This window comes from Amphiura filiformis, chromosome 15 (genome assembly GCF_039555335.1).
Source record: "Amphiura filiformis chromosome 15, Afil_fr2py, whole genome shotgun sequence".
In the NCBI taxonomy this organism is placed as follows: Eukaryota; Metazoa; Echinodermata; class Ophiuroidea; order Amphilepidida; family Amphiuridae; genus Amphiura; species Amphiura filiformis.
Window position 1 is genome coordinate 43445555 of NC_092642.1, and position 16331 is coordinate 43461885.

A 16331-nucleotide genomic window follows, 5' to 3' on the forward strand; every position below is an offset into this window, starting at 1 on the left:
CCTAAAAACTCACCTTTTCACCTAAATGTTTCCTCCCTCTTGCATTTTTCCTTTTCCATAGCGCTTTGTTTCTTCATTTAAAAAGCGCTCTCTAAATCTGTGTATTATTATTATTATTATTATTATTATTATACAGAACCTCAACAGAGTATAGTCGTACATTGGTCGATTTGTAGACATACTAACAAACAAACTTTACTTGAGCAGAATAATTATAGGCTTTCAGGATAAAAAAAAAAAGGATTGGTTGTGTGTGAACTTGGAGCTAATTATGGCAAATATATATATACAGGATTAAAAACATTACTGTCCACCAGTACACTTAAAAGTTCTCCCAAACAAAAATGGCATGAAAAGTAATCTTTTCAAGAAATTTGCACATTTTGTATAGCCTATAATGTAGCCTAGCTTGAAGTTATGTGTTGTACCGGGCAACACTTTTTTCACCTTTTTTTTATTTTGCCGAAAGAAATTCAAAGAATATAAATAGACATATTGTATTGTTTGTTATGCCTATATCACGGATACTGAAATGACGTTGACGTCATCAATCGAATTTTCAATCACTTCTTAGTCAAGTTCATTTGAACCGTAGAATAGAACATAACATGTTGTGACTAATTCAACCAAACCAAGTCAACCAACACAAGATTTGTATGGAGTCAGGAAAATGGCATTTATCTAGCTTATTTATCTGCACACGTGCAAATAGTTTTACTATTTCCGATTATATCTCCACATAATAAAATTTAAAAAGACTGGTGGAATGCAACCTATAATGCTAGATCAGTTGGAAACCGCATGCATGGTGACATAGAAAGTCCAATTTAGAATTTTATTATATTGTATAGCTTTTTGCTTTAAACAGGGATATCCCTGCTTTAAGGTTACTTTAATCACATTCAGACCGTAACACAGTGCCGCGCGGAACTTACGGTAATCGGAACTGCTGCGTAGGTAGCCAGCATCCGCTGGTGTTCTAGAATCTGTGATTTAAAAGATAGCACTTGGCTTATCAGCATTATTATTGGAGCTCATAGTATATACGCCACTCACTGACGTCCGTAAGGTGCTCTTAAAAAAAAAAGTCAACATGGCCACAAAATTTGTTGGTCATTTCAAGCTGCATAAGAGCGAGAATTTTGAGCCGTTTATGGAAGCTTTAGGTAAGTAACTTTTAAATTTTTGCTCTTTTCATGGTGGAGGGGGTAGCCCTGAATTTGAAGGATATTGAAATTCAGGGCAGTGCCTTTAACCACATATTTTCTACCTTCATGCATGCTTTAACATTATAGGCGTAGATCTGGGGGTGGGTAGGGTATAACCCCCCCCCCCAATATTTTGCTAAGGGGATGGTCCATACAAACACCCAGTCCACCCAATGCTGACGCCTGTATGTGGGTTTCTGACCAAATGAACCTCATATTTGGCCATTTTTACCTAAAACAACCCAAATTTAATCCACTTTTATTCACCAGTTTTGCTTCAATGTACGCTAACATTTTTCGCGCGCTTCTCTCCCATTTTTAACACAACCTTATTTTGTCGCCCAAAGGTACTGGTAAGAAAGAAATCAAGAAAAAATTCCACCCCCTCCATGTCAAAATGAAACCTACACCACTGATGTCTGTCTGGTGTGCGCTTTATGCCGAAACAATCAGCACACCAACCAACAGACACTGATATGTTTTATTATAATAATGTTTAATTAAGGCCAATAAGAAATGATTTTGTCCATATTGGATGCACATTTCAATAGCCGCAAGACACATGGAGATGAAAGTGCATTATGAATTTCTGGGGCCTCTCTAATAAGACCTATGAGACTTTATGAGTTACTATTTAGAAGTCTTTAATAATTCATATTCACACTGTTAAAAGCTTTCAAACACCATGCAGTCACATTACCAATATATCGCGTGCATCATAGAGACACTATTGAAGCCATTAGCGTTGCTCGGTGATGCCAAGTAAACCCAGACAGCAAAAAAAAAGCGTTTGGCAGAAATTGTTTAAATGTCGGGTAAGGGCATAACATAACATAACATAACATAACATAACATAACATAACATAACATAACATAACATAACATAACATAACATAATTAACATAACATAACATAACATAACCATAGCATAAGATATCATAACTATAACATAACGTAACGTAACGTAACGTAACGTAACACAGCATAACATAACATAACATAACATAACATAACATAACATAAACATTAACATTAATATTAACATCACATAACATAACATAACATAACATTACGTAACGTACGTAACATAACATAACATAACATAACATAACATAACATAACATAACATAACATAAACATTAACATTAATATTAACATCACATAACATAACATAACATAACATAACGTAACGTAACGTAACGTAACATAACGTAACATAACATAACATAACACAACATAACATAACATAACATAACATTAACATCAACATCAACATCACATCACATCGCATAATATAACATAACATTACATTACATAACATTAATATAACATTAACATAACATTACATTACATTACATTACATTACATTACATTACATTACATTACATTACATTACATTACATTACATTACATAGCATAACATAACATATCATAACATAACATAACATAACATAACATAACATAACATTAACATAACATAACATAACATAACATAACATCATAACATAACATAACATTACATTACATTACATTACATATCATAACATAACATAACATAACATAACATAACATAACATAACATAACATAACATTACATTACATATCATAACATAACATAACATAACATTACAAAACATAACATAACATACCATACCATAACATAACATAACATAACATAACATAACATAACATAACATAACATAACATAACATAACATAACATTACCTATCATAACATAACATAACATTACCTATCATAACATAACATAACATTACATATCATAACATAACATTACATAACAAAACATAACATAACATAACATTAACATTAACACATTAAATAGCTTCAACAATGGTTCGCTGCATAATGGTAAAAACAGCCTTGACCTAAAAAAGGGCGAGAGGTACCATTTACGGATTCAGGCTAAATTTAAAATTGATATAAAACGTTTGTTTTTGATCGATTACAAAAATTAATTTTTGTCATATAAAGAAATTGTGTCTGGCGTGAATTACACTACAGTTTTTATTCTTAGGGCTCTTTGACTTCTTCAAATGATTTTGTTAATGATAGAGTGAATCCCCTGGCCCTCTATAATTACGCACAAAAGATCGAGTCCCCTTAAATCAAAATTGCACTATCATGTCTGTTGTCCTACAAGCACAACGAATTTGGCTGATTCCAATTAGGTGTAAGTTGGGACATGATTGTTTATAGACATGATTGTTTTTAGGCTTACATTAAGCCTAAAAGTATTGACAAAATTGCAAAGAATATATTTTACAATAACATCATTTAACAACATTCTTTTTTCATTTTCTCGGTTCATGATCATTAGGCTATCTATTCTGAAGCATATAGTTTTGAGTTGGGGACAAAACCCGCATATTTCATATTTTCAACATCTAATGACTATGATTTTGTTCTCTATCAAGGTGTAAACATAGCATTACGTAAGATCGGAAACCTGGCCTCACCAGAGCTTAGAGTGGAACAGATAGATGGCGATCACTTCCTGGTCAAAGAATGGACGATGGTGACGAAGCATCAATGGGATTTCACACTTGGGAATGAATTCCAAGATAAGACCGTAGACGGAAGGGACGTTAAGGTAATGCCCGGAATTTCCCTGTCTGGCTTAATTAGATACGGGGGTGTCAAGGGCATATCTGGGGGAGTGGCTCCTGCATGCAGCTACGAAAGACCCCAAAACAGAACGCTGAAAGACCCCTGATTTTGATAATACAGGGTGTCCCAAAAAAAAGAGGCCCCTCATTGCACCCTCTTTTTCTCCTATTTCTGAAAAGTTGATTAAATATATTTTGGTATGTAAAGAAACCTTTAATCGTTAGCTGTAATAAACCAAAACAATTATTTCAATCGGCTCACAACTTTTGAAGATATGCCCTTTTGAATAAACGTACCGTACCCGTTTTTCACTCTGTCCACGGATAGCAAACAGAGTGGTTCGAATGGCTCATGCTGTGGAGTGGCCTGCACGATCACCAGACCTCACACCACTTGATTTATTTCCTTTGTGGCAAAATCCAAGATCTTCACAAACGTATTACTGAATGCATTCGCGAATATCCGGCGCACAAGGATGGTACGCAACGCAATTGATGCAATGAGGACCAGGGCTGAAACCTGTATTCGCCAAGGAGGCAACCAGGTAGAGGGCAGAGCAGCACAGTAAACTCACTTCAGAAGAACCAAAGACAAACCAAACAGCCTTTTAGGGCTACCTTTTATCTTAAACAGAGAAATGACTCATGTTGTTAATAAAAAAAGAAAGCAAGAAACAACAAAGTAAGAAAGTAAGAAATATAATAAAACAAAAAGGTATAAATAACCAAGAAAAAATAAGTAATTGCAAGTAAAGCAAAAAAGTCCCATTCGGCATCCATTTTACCCACAAATTAATGACACTATTAACAAAATCCATTGCCCATAAACCCACCGGTATACCGGTAAAGCCCATTCCATAAATAAAGTTATTTTATAAAGCTATCATTGAGGAATGTTTCATATTCATGCATGGTATGTGTACTCCTTTTCAATCTTTGAAGTAGCCAAACCTTTTCCGTGGACAGAGTGAAAAACGGGTACATTTCTTTAAAAGAGCATATCTTCAAAAGTTTTGGGCCGATTGATATAATTGTTTTAGTTTATTAAAGCTACCGACTCAAGGTTTCTTTACATACCAAAATATATTTGATCAACTTTTCAGAAGTAGGAGAAAAGAGGGCGCAATGAGGGGCCTCTTTTTTGGGACAACCTGTAAGTCGTCAAATTTTCATTCCTCTCATTTATGATTTTTGTTGGGCTTTTTGTTTGTTTGTTTGGGTTTTTTTTCAAGGCGATTTCTCAACCAGGAAACCAAGCAAAACCCTTGATTCTGACAGTACACCGCTCCAAAAGACCCTTCTACCGATACGAGGTTATCTCCCAAAGACCCTACTTGTTTCCAGTTCCATGGGGACGGTTAAGTAGCCCAACAATCCGATCTCAAGTGGAATAGTAAAAACCCGGATTTTACAAATCCTCGGAGGGGGGGGGGGAAATGTTCTGGAATAAGCCATTTACAAAACCATGGCAGGTCAACGGCAGATATTCTGACACTGTGAATTAGACAATAGCTTACACCTAAATAATTTATCAATTAAATATTGTTCCTGAATAACTCAATTCAAAATAATTAAATATTATGCCATAATATTCATGCTATTATTCTTATTAAAATTGTTATTGTTATTATTCCTCTTTATTTAGACCACAATAAACTTTGATGGAGACTGTCTCGTCATATCAGAGCAGCCCGCCGGAGACACGGGAAGTCCAGTGTCATTTACCTGGGAACTTGTGGATGAAAATAACATACGCATTGTAAGTTTTTCCTCTGTGGTTTTTGCTTCGTTATTGTAGGCATATAGGCCTAATTATAATTACTGGAGAAAAGCAATCACATTACAAACACACGTCGCTAACACTTTGTAACAACGGTCCAATCAGATGGCTCCGTCTAATAGCCTCCAATCCGTGCGTGGGTGCATAAGAAATGGGTTGAATCAAAGGATCTTTGGTTGAATTAAGGTTATACAGGATTTTGAACTTTTGTGTAGGCAAATTGGCTGCACGTAGCCACCTAAAATATTTTGGTTTTCAAAAAATAAACATGGCAGGCCTAAAAATCATACTTCATCTTAAAGTTGACACTCTAATGATTATTATTGTAATACTTTTAACGTCATAGCTCATACACAAATGTACTTTGTAAGTGTTTCAATTTGTGTTCAATTTCATGAGCATGAGGTTTTTTGGGAAAGAGGCCAGGAAAATATGGGGAGAGGGTCCGATTTCATTGCGATTTCGCATATGTGTTACAAACAAACCAATGAAATAATGTACCTATTTATTTTTTCGATAGGTCCTCCTGATTTAAAACAGTAAGCTTACATGTTCACAGAATGTCAATGAAAATGATGGGGTAAATGTCGTCTTTTTTGCAACAACAATATTAATTTAGTGTGCCAAAATATTGACACAATTATTCCCTACATTATTTCTTTGAAGTATCAGCTAACACATGCATATCAAAATTTTATGAATCAGCTACGGGAAACATTAAAAATAATTTATTTCATCTCAGCATATCAGGCCAAATGGTCCAAAATGGAGTTCTGAGATATCCACACATTTAGTTTCAAGTACTCACATTTTCTGCTATTTCACAGTATCAATTCACAATCCCATAGTATTCCAGGTGCAGTGCTCCTGTATTACTACTGATAATCCTTACTGCATGGGAAGTATCAATTGATTTTCATAAAACTTGCAGAAATTGACAAATTTCTGCCAAAACTTCCACACTATCTATTATCATGTTCAAACCATACATGTGCTAACTTGTTTACAATGCTAGTTAGTGTTGCCAGGGCCAAGGTGATATTACTTATTTTATTGATTTTGTCTAGTATAGTGCTGGTTGAATACTCATGCTCCACTGTGCATATGCTTCAGTGATTTTAGCAATCAAATGAAAATGATAGGGTTGCCAGTTCATGCACTGGAATAATAATCACTATAAGGGGCACATCACTAAATAAATGTCCCATTGAAATACATGTGAAAATACAATAAAGTAACTAGGTGCATAATAATTATGAGTCCTGGGGAGGGTAGAATGGGGAGGGGGAGCAGTTTTTGCAAACATTTACAGTGCATCTTTATAAGGCTTAGGAAACACTACAGGAACATTCAAATCTGCATCATAATATCTAGGCCATTTAAAGTTTCCACATTGGCAAAGTTAGGCTGGCTGAGAGCAGGGCCAGGGAGGATGACAGGAAATGTTGGCATACCTTTTAAAATCTAACCCACGGGCCCCCCATGTATATTTGGGATTCCCCCTTCCAAAGAAAATGATAGCCCCTCACACCTTCTCTTTCTTCCATGAGTTACACCAAATGCGTAAGGATTTAGTGTAGTGTCACCTTAAAACAAGAACTGTCTTTAAAAAAGAATTAGTGCTGTGGGATATCTAGAGCAAATATTGATACACAAAAATAATTTAAAAAATACTTTGTTGATACAATTTTTTTAATCTACATCTCTGAGATGTTTAATATATACATATACTTCATAAATAAAAATTAAAAAACAAAAGACAAGTTGAGTGGAATTTTCACCCTCCGTAACCTTAAACACGTTGTTAAATCGGTCAGTGTTGTCATCATGTCGAGTTAGACCCTTTTTGACCATCTTCGGCAAATATTTTAAATTGAAATAGTGGAAAAATTCTGGTACATTCTAGAAAAATTCCATGCATTGGCCTGATTCGTAGTGTTGGTGTGTGTGGGGTGTTGGTGTCGGTGATGTCGGCGATGTTGAGCTTGTTGATGCTGCTGATGTTGATGCTGACGTTGGTGACGGTGATGCTGTTGTTGGTGCTGCCTGGTGTTATTGACGTTGACGGTGGCGATGTTGGTGGTGCCCCGGGGTGTGCAGTGATGATGGTAGTGTTGGTGATGACGGTTCGTGACGGTGCTGGCTATATTGACACATGACATAATTATGTTACCAACAACTTGTTAATAATAATTTTAGCTATTATGGTTATTCCTTCCCTTTCCCTCATTTCCAACAGAGTTTAATTGTTCATCATCTAGTATCTATACCAAAATCACTAATTGACACAAAATTATTTGTTTTTATTTTAACAGACCGCTAAGACCAAAGAAGTCGTCGCCTACAGACATTTTAAACGGTTGGAGTCGTAAAATTGCTGCATGAATCAAGACTGTCGTAATAATGATAACATGATGTACCGTACTGCATTTCCTGTATCTTAGCGTACTCACAATGAACCACAATGACCTCATCCCAATGGCATAGTTCAAAAACCTCAATTAAACAATCACAATGCAAAATTTGACCTCAAGTTTCAGAGTATGAGTTTCTGTACCCAAATTTTCAAAGTTCATTCAATGAATGTACAAATGAATTGGGGTTAAAGAATTGTGCCCTGATAAATGAGCATGTTGTGGATTCTAGTGACTGTATGTACCCAAGGAATGATAATTCCCAGAAAATACTCGACACCCAGTCTATGTTGTAAAGTATAAAATACATTGCTGGATACTTTGAAAACTCAACCAACTCTGTGACAATGTGCAATTTTGTGAGTATTCACAGAAATTTGTCAGGGATAGAATGGGACAACAAAGGATAAAGTGTCATTAAAATGACTGAAAATGGGTCACAATTCTCGCTATTCGCAATAAGGGCGCCGCCAGCGGTTTGCAATGTAATCGTGATGTATCATGGGAAAAGGTCGACATCCAAGTCCGCGCAATACGAATATTACCATGCTATTACATAGGAACATGTGACAATATTTTTAGTTTGTCAATATAACGGTATTACACGCAAATCGATAGAGAAAAAATTAATTGTGCACATTTCAAATCACATTATTAAGTATTATTGAGTATCGATTCGCGTGTAACACCTTTATTTTGACAAACTAAAAAATATTGTCACGTGTTCCTATGTAATAGCATGGTAATATTCGTATTGCGCGGACTTGATGTCGACCTTTTCCCATGATACATCACGATTACATCCCATGATACATCACGATCATCGCAAACCGCTGGCGGCGCCCTTATTGCGAATAGCGAGAATTGACAAATGGGGACGTAAAATTTGTTGTTGCCCCTCCACACATCTTTGTTTTGTATGAACCTGTAAAGTTTGTGCCCATTTTGGGTCCATTTTCCACCATTTAACATAAAAAGTGGGTCACTATGAGTGATCCTCAAGGGTATAAATATCCCAATTGGCCTTTGCAGTATGGCGGGCACAAAATGGGAGGGCGTACTTTGGTTTGGGTAATCTTTTGTATGCTTCTCAGCTGACAAAATATTACCCTCTCCTTTTGTGCCCGCCATATTTCAATAAGACAAATTCCATGGATGTAAAATCGAGGACAACATTGGGTAAAAAACGAATAATAAAGTCAGTTGAACGCACAAACAATGAGATATAAAGGTCACTTTCAAGGCAAATCGTTGCGGTCTACAGGGTGTTCCAAAAAAGATCTATGGGATATAATTCCCCAAATGTTTCACTTAAAAAAAGTATTGGCCATCGGAGTGTCAAGATATTTTTGGGACAACCTGTATACGCCTATATCTTGTAAAGGCATTTATCTCAAAATTAGCTCTGTTATTGATATGTTTTAGGATTTGTTGTAACGAGTCCCATTCCTTTTAATGGGTTATACTTCTTATATAAATGTGAGAAAATGTATAGTAATTACAAACATTTGTCTGATGTCTTTTTTTCTTTTTTTACTATTTAGCCTAAAAGGTAAATATACTTATAATATATAGTAGCGGGCCTAAATATGGTATGTATGACGGCACAAACTGAAATGACGTCATCAGTTTTAATACATTTCACCTATTATGATTCAAAGTCATTTGTACCGTATAATTGAAAGAATGTAAGTTCAAGTTCACAACATTGTTCATTCATAAGAACTAATTCAAACAAATCAACAATAGATCAAGGTGAAGTTTTGTTACTTGCAATAATAGGCTGGATTATGCAAAGGTATATACGTATAATTACATCGGACCAGTTGGAATTGAACTGTTTATTTACATCGAAAATTCAATAATTTTATTTAGAAGCTAAATGTAGGCTATACGTTGGTTAAAGGCCTACTCAGTGATTGCCCCATCCGGAGGATCGTAAAAATCATCCAAATTCAGATGTTGGCACCTTTATTATAGCCTGCTAGTGGTTCAAAGCCGAAAGTCGTATATTAAGACAAAATGAGATATTTTACATGAATCTAGAACTTATGTACTTATGGGGCTTCATTTTGTCAATACTGCATGCTGCTTTCCTCTTTTTTGGACAAATTTTACATGTTATCCTTCACTTTTAGGCAATTTATACACCATTTCATTTCCTTTCATGATGCAGTCATGTCTACAGTAGAATTCATCTCGACCTTTGCAGGACTTAACCCCATTAAAAGCTATTAAACCAAGATAACACTCATTGAAACAGCTCAACTGATTAAATCGGATCTTCTCTGGCTGTGCACATGTGACTGTTTTCATGTGCGATATCGCAATAAAGTTTGCGTATTATAGCTTCAGTTGGGTAACCGATTATAAAGGAAACGAAAGGAAACAATGGTATGTGTACTTTTGTTCACGAAATGAGACAATGGCGTGCTTTTTGTAAACCAGCATTCTTGAAAATGAGCAACATAATGATTGTTGACTTAACACGGTTTGGAAATAATTTCTTCATATTTTTGGTGTTATCTGTCGTTTACATATCCTTCCTAAAACACAAAAGTACGACCCTCTCCAAACACCTAAATTAGCTAAAAATTTAGGACATGTTACAAAACTATATTGTCTAGAATTTTAGAAGAGTACTTTTAATATTGGCCGGTTATTTTTCACACAGCGACGTTAACTAGGCAATGAACTAGTACCTATAACATTAACTAAAACACCAAAGTACGAATATTTCCAAACATCTAAATTAGCTAAAAATTTAGGACATGTTAAAAACTATATTTTCTAGAACTTTAGAAGAGTACTTTTAATATTGGCCGGTTATTTTTCACACAGCGACGTTAACTAGTCATATCCCCATACTTTTAACGTAGGGCTATTTGTAGAGGTCACGCGTCAATGGGAAAGAGCACTGTGTATTGTGTATAGGAAAACGGACAGTAACTGCAGTATGTACACTTTCGCTGAGACCACAGAATAGGCCTTTAATATACTCACATGGTTTTATAGACAATTGTAGCCTATACATAGCTATACATGCATCGGGACATGCATGCCTCGGAAAGTAATCTGAACTATTGAAAGGTGTAGGCCCAGACAACATCCGCTTCTAAACACCGTTTAGCATGTTAGTTTTGATGGTGTATATTTATTTGATTGAAATATAATGTGCCTACATGAATGCACCTATTATAAATAGGAGTAATTTCTTGCATATAACACGAATAGGAGCATCATACGTAATAACTACCAGCACAGTCTGTCTATACGCTTCTATAAAACATAATTTAGATAGGTCAGGTGCTATGGCCTCAAAATTTATCGGCCATTTCAAGCTGCGTAAGAGCGAGAATTTTGAGCCGTTTATGGAAGCTTTAGGTGAGTATAACTTACCAAACTCCTGGATCAAACTCTTTGTTTTTTTTTCAAGTCGCCTCTCAGTCTGGGGGTCACTTGCACATTAAAAAATTGATACTCAGCAACCGTCAGGGGGTATTAAAGAAAAAATGCATTGTAAGCATTAGGTTTGCCCAATTTACTGATTATATCTGCGCGCGTAGCGCGAGAAAATTTTCAGTTTCTTCGTACTAAAAAGGCATCGGCCTATGATATGTACAGGACAACTATTGCTTTATTTTTTCTTCTGTTATGATTTTAAGGGGATGCCCCTTGCAAAAAGTTTATAATGTGTAGGCTACGTCGGGGTGTCTTGCATGGGCCGGATTTACCTTTTGGGGCCCTAGCCTGGGGCAGACTAAAATTTGGAGGCCCCAAACTCACCAAGTGGCCAAGTTTTGCTTACATAAGATCGACAGTGGCGGTGGATTCATTATTACACTGCAAAAGGCGTGTTTAGGAATTAAACACTTTTCTTGCACCACATTCTAAACATGCTTGATTCCTAAACCCTATAGTGGCAGCCAGCCCTGATATATAGCTACTAACCGCTCCATCTCGGGGGCACTTGACGTGATGGGGGTGTGCAGACAGCGCACTGCAAAAAGTGTGTTTAGGAATTAAACACTTTTCTAAACACTATCTTGCACCATGTTTTTAAACATGTTTAAATGCTAAACATGTTTAGGAATTTGATGGGTATGTGTTTAGGAATTTAACACATGATGTTTTGGAATTTGACATTGGTTTTTAGGAATAAAACACTTTTGCACCACATTTCTAAACATGTTTGATTCCTAAACACCAATGTCTAAACACATTTCTAAACATGTTTGATTCCTAAACACCAATGTCAAATTTCCTAAACACAGCCCATCAAATTCCTAAACATGTGTAGCATTTAAACATGTTTAAAAACATGGTGCAAGATAGTGTTTAGAAAAGTGTTTAATTCCTAAACACACTTTTTGCAGTGTAGAGGGGGTACGAGCAATTGTGGGGGTCCTGGGCCGGGGCCCATCTGGTCCAATGGTAAATCCGGCCCTGTGTATCTTTCTATAATAATACTCATCCTCGCCCTGTACACATATAATTATATTAAGCATATAGTTTTGAGTCAGCGAAACCAAACACACGCATGATCTGATGATATTTTCAACATTTGATTATGAATTTGTTCTACACCAAGGTATAAACATAGCAATACGCAAGATCGGAAGAATAGCCACACCGGAGTTCAGAGTTGAAAAGGTAGATGACGATCACTTCCTAATCAAAGAATGGACGATGATGATATCACATCAATGGGATTTCAAACTTGGGAATGAATTCCAGGATAAGACAATAGATGGGAGGGAGGTTAAGGTAAGACGCTGTTTGCTAGTTTAATTAGATGCCGGGGAAGCAATTCACGCTAAAAATCAAGAAAGACCCTTGATTTTGACTGTCCGCAGATTCAAAAGACACCCTTTTACCGGTTAGCAGCTCCATGAGGCCCCCTTTACCGGTAGGCCTACAACGACGTCAGTTCCCAAAGACCCACCACGGGCACCACCTCAAAATTCCGGGGGAGGATACCCACCAAGAAATTTATGATGTGCCAACCCACCCCCACTGAGCCACGGATGACTATATACCCCCGCAAAGACAACTGTTTTTGGACTGCGCAGCTCCAAAATATCCATGAATTTGACCACAACAGGTCTAAATTTGGGGAAGAAAGTCCACTTTTCACAGAATTGCCCCCCTTGGAAAAAAAATCCACTTTTTCAAAATCAGCTATGCCATGCATGATTCTGATCCGTACGTAGTGTTGGTGATACCGATGATATCGCTTGTTGATGCTGGTGTTGATGTTGATGCTGACGATTGTGATATTGGTGCCTTGTGTTGTCGATGGTGGTTATATTGGTGTTGGTGCCCCGTTGGTGGTGAGTGATGTTGATGTTGTAGCTTAGTCCCTTTTTTCTCCTCAGACACATCATACACAACTTGTAAATAATTTTCAGTTGTTCCTTCCCCAGAGTTTAATCATCCATCATCTGTCTTTACCTAAATCACTAATTGACACAAAATTATTTGTTTTTATTTTAACAGACCGCTAAGACCAAAGAAGTTGTCGCCTACAGATTTTTTAAATGGATGGAGTCGTAAAATTACTGCATGAAATACCTGAATCAACGTTTTATAACCAGGATGTAGTACGGTATATCTTTGGTATCTTTTAGTACTGTAAGCACACAAAGAATTATAATTCCCAGAAAATACCATATCTATGTACTCAAAATGGTAAATCTTAATGTGAAAGTGTAGGCCTACATTGCACTGGGAAATGCACTTTGTACCTTTTTTGCCCGGCAAGAGTGCGAATAAGAGCCAACAAGAACTGTCTTTAAAACAGACAACATCATAGATATAGATGAAGATCATAAATAATAGAAATCTTAAATATGGGCAATTCTGAGCATTGCGGAATGATGCAAAATGCCTTTGTACGAATTTCTTTTTAATGCAGCAGGTATACAGATGTATATATTAATAGAACAAGGTGAAGAGTATAAAGGTAAACTATTTTTGGTAAGTGAATGCTTAAGGAGAAGCTTTTCCAAACCAACCTAATTTCCTAATTTGCAACAATGCAAACTTTGCATTGTGGAATGATGCGCACAGGAGCAATATTTTTTTCACCAAAACATTTTTGGCAAAATTTGTGTCCAAACCTATGCCAAATTATTCCTCTCATCACAAGGATTCCAGAAAATAAATTTCACATCTTCAACTTATCGTTGTATGTTTATGAGCAAAAAAGGGAACTCCACACGTGTTAAAATAGAAAAATGCTCCAATTTTGATGAAAATAATCCCAAATGGTTTTATGTGATAAAAGTTCTAATAAAGAATAGTTTGGACCACTTAAAATGACTCGTTCTCTAGGTAACACATCAAAATATGTCATTGCCAATTGAGTCCTATTAATATTTCACTGAATACCAACTGGTATTTCCCTAAGTAACAAGTCATTACAGGTTACTTAAAGTGCCAACAATTTGAGACCATTTTCATCCAAATTGGAGCATTTTATCTACAGGGTGTCCCAGAATGATTTGTACCGTGTTTGCAAAAATAACTAAAAATAGAAGACGGGCAGTGTATCTATTTTTGATACCAGCATTATAATGTTGGATATGTCTCCTACTTATTCTGTTAATTTCAGCACGCTACCTTTATTTGTTTTGGCGTGGCATGCAATAATGTAAAATCGATGAAAAACGACTCGGATACCTTTGAAAAATGGCACGATACGATTAAATGAAGAACGTGGGATGTTTGGCACAGCATTTCGGCGACAACTACTGTTGGGGTTGCGCCTTAAAGCCCGCCTTAAAGCTTGCCGGACAGCTGCAATGTTCGCTCTAGTTCTTGCAGTCTTACGAGCACCTGAAGCTTCACTCTGCCGATTCCTGACAGTTCCGTGCTCGTCAAACTTCTTTACGTTATACACTATCGTCTAATGAATCTTCTTTGCGTCTCAACATAGCTGCCGGTTTGCCAGTAAGTTTTTGAAAAAAATCCACGCTGCTGTACAGTAAATTGAGGAGCCGACTTTTCTGTACCACAACCAGTTCGATCTCTGCAAGCATTTCAAATGACATGGACCTCACACCACAATAACTATATTTAAAACTACCGCCAAAGAGAGAAATGGATTAGGCCACAAATCCTTAATTCCATATAATGATTGCTTCGTAACGTCATAAATAATAGATAGATATCGGCTATTTAGTGGAAATATGAACAGGGCACAACTAAAATACCTGCATAACTTTTTCCAAATAACTTTGTGCTGAACGGTTAGTAATGTTACGGATTTTCAAAATAGGTTGCGTTGTCAAAACTTAGAATTCACCATTTTTACGCAATCTTCTATAACTTCTAATAGAAACGTCCAATTTTAAAAACTAAAAATCTGAGAAAGCTAACTATATGTAGAACTTAAAATGCAAAACAATATGACCATTCAACATGCCCTTCATACCTAAAGAATTCCATCTTTCCCGGTACAGATCATTCTGGGACACCCTGTATTTAAGTGGATCTTCAAATTTAACCTGTAACCTTTATTAGGCTTGTAACTCTGGAACGATAAGTCGGAGGTAGGTCAAACTTTACATTTTCTGAATTCTTATGATCACAGGAACATTCTGGTATTGGTTTTAAATTGAATTGCCCCGGGCCGGGGTGACAAAAAACCTGGTAATCTAATTTTGTACCACCTTTAGAATAAAATCAGTGAAGAAAAACACTGTAACTGGCAAAGCCATATAACCGGATAAAACAATAGTTTGCAGCCGGACTATATGGCTTTAAGTGCATTGGGCTATTCCATTTAAAATCCACACTACCCCTGTGGAAGATTTAGCTAAAGTCTTCCACAGAGGGAGTATGAGTTTTGAATAGAACAGACAATTGGGTAACTTCCATTTGAGATACTCACTCCAGTTGTGGAAGATAAAGGTAAAACCATAACATACAGGGAGTATGGGTTTCAAATTGATTAACCCTGACTAATTACATTTGAAAAACATACTACCACTGTGGAAGATATTTCCAAAATCTTCCATAGAGGTAGTGTGGATTTTAAATGGAACAGCCCATTTGTTCCCTTTCTTCCAAAAAAATCTGAATATCACAATCAGATTTGTAGATATAGGCCTACATGATACACAGACAGGGCAAATCACCTGTTTGCTTCAAATTGGACTGCTGAATCCAAAGTTACGGAAGAAACACAAACAGAATGAAACACAAGACATATCGAGGGCTGAGAGCCAGAAATAGAAAACAAAAGTTCTTGAGGAAATATTGATATTTGAAGACCAAAGTAAGGAGACATCCTAAC

General features: G+C 36.3%; 1 protein-coding gene across 1 annotated transcript; it reads left to right on the forward strand.

The window, feature by feature from the left end:
* Positions 1-917: 917 nt before the first annotated feature.
* Positions 918-8482, forward strand: LOC140171685 (sodium/calcium exchanger regulatory protein 1-like). Its single transcript, XM_072194979.1, has 4 exons — positions 918-1166; positions 3644-3819; positions 5481-5594; positions 7931-8482. Exons 1-4 carry the CDS (start codon positions 1094-1096, stop codon positions 7985-7987), a joined length of 420 nt encoding a protein of 139 aa, XP_072051080.1. The 5' UTR covers positions 918-1093; the 3' UTR covers positions 7988-8482.
* The last annotated feature ends 7849 nt before the right edge of the window (positions 8483-16331 follow it).

Excerpts from the sequence above, each read along its gene's own strand:
- LOC140171685 (XM_072194979.1), top strand. The coding sequence starts at position 1,094 with ATGGCCACAAAATTTGTTGGTCATTTCAAGCTGCATAAGAGCGAGAAT. Across the intron at positions 1,167-3,643 it reads GCCGTTTATGGAAGCTTTAG|GTGTAAACATAGCATTACGT; the intron begins GTAAGTAACTTT and ends TTCTCTATCAAG. Across the intron at positions 3,820-5,480 it reads TAGACGGAAGGGACGTTAAG|ACCACAATAAACTTTGATGG; the intron begins GTAATGCCCGGA and ends CTCTTTATTTAG.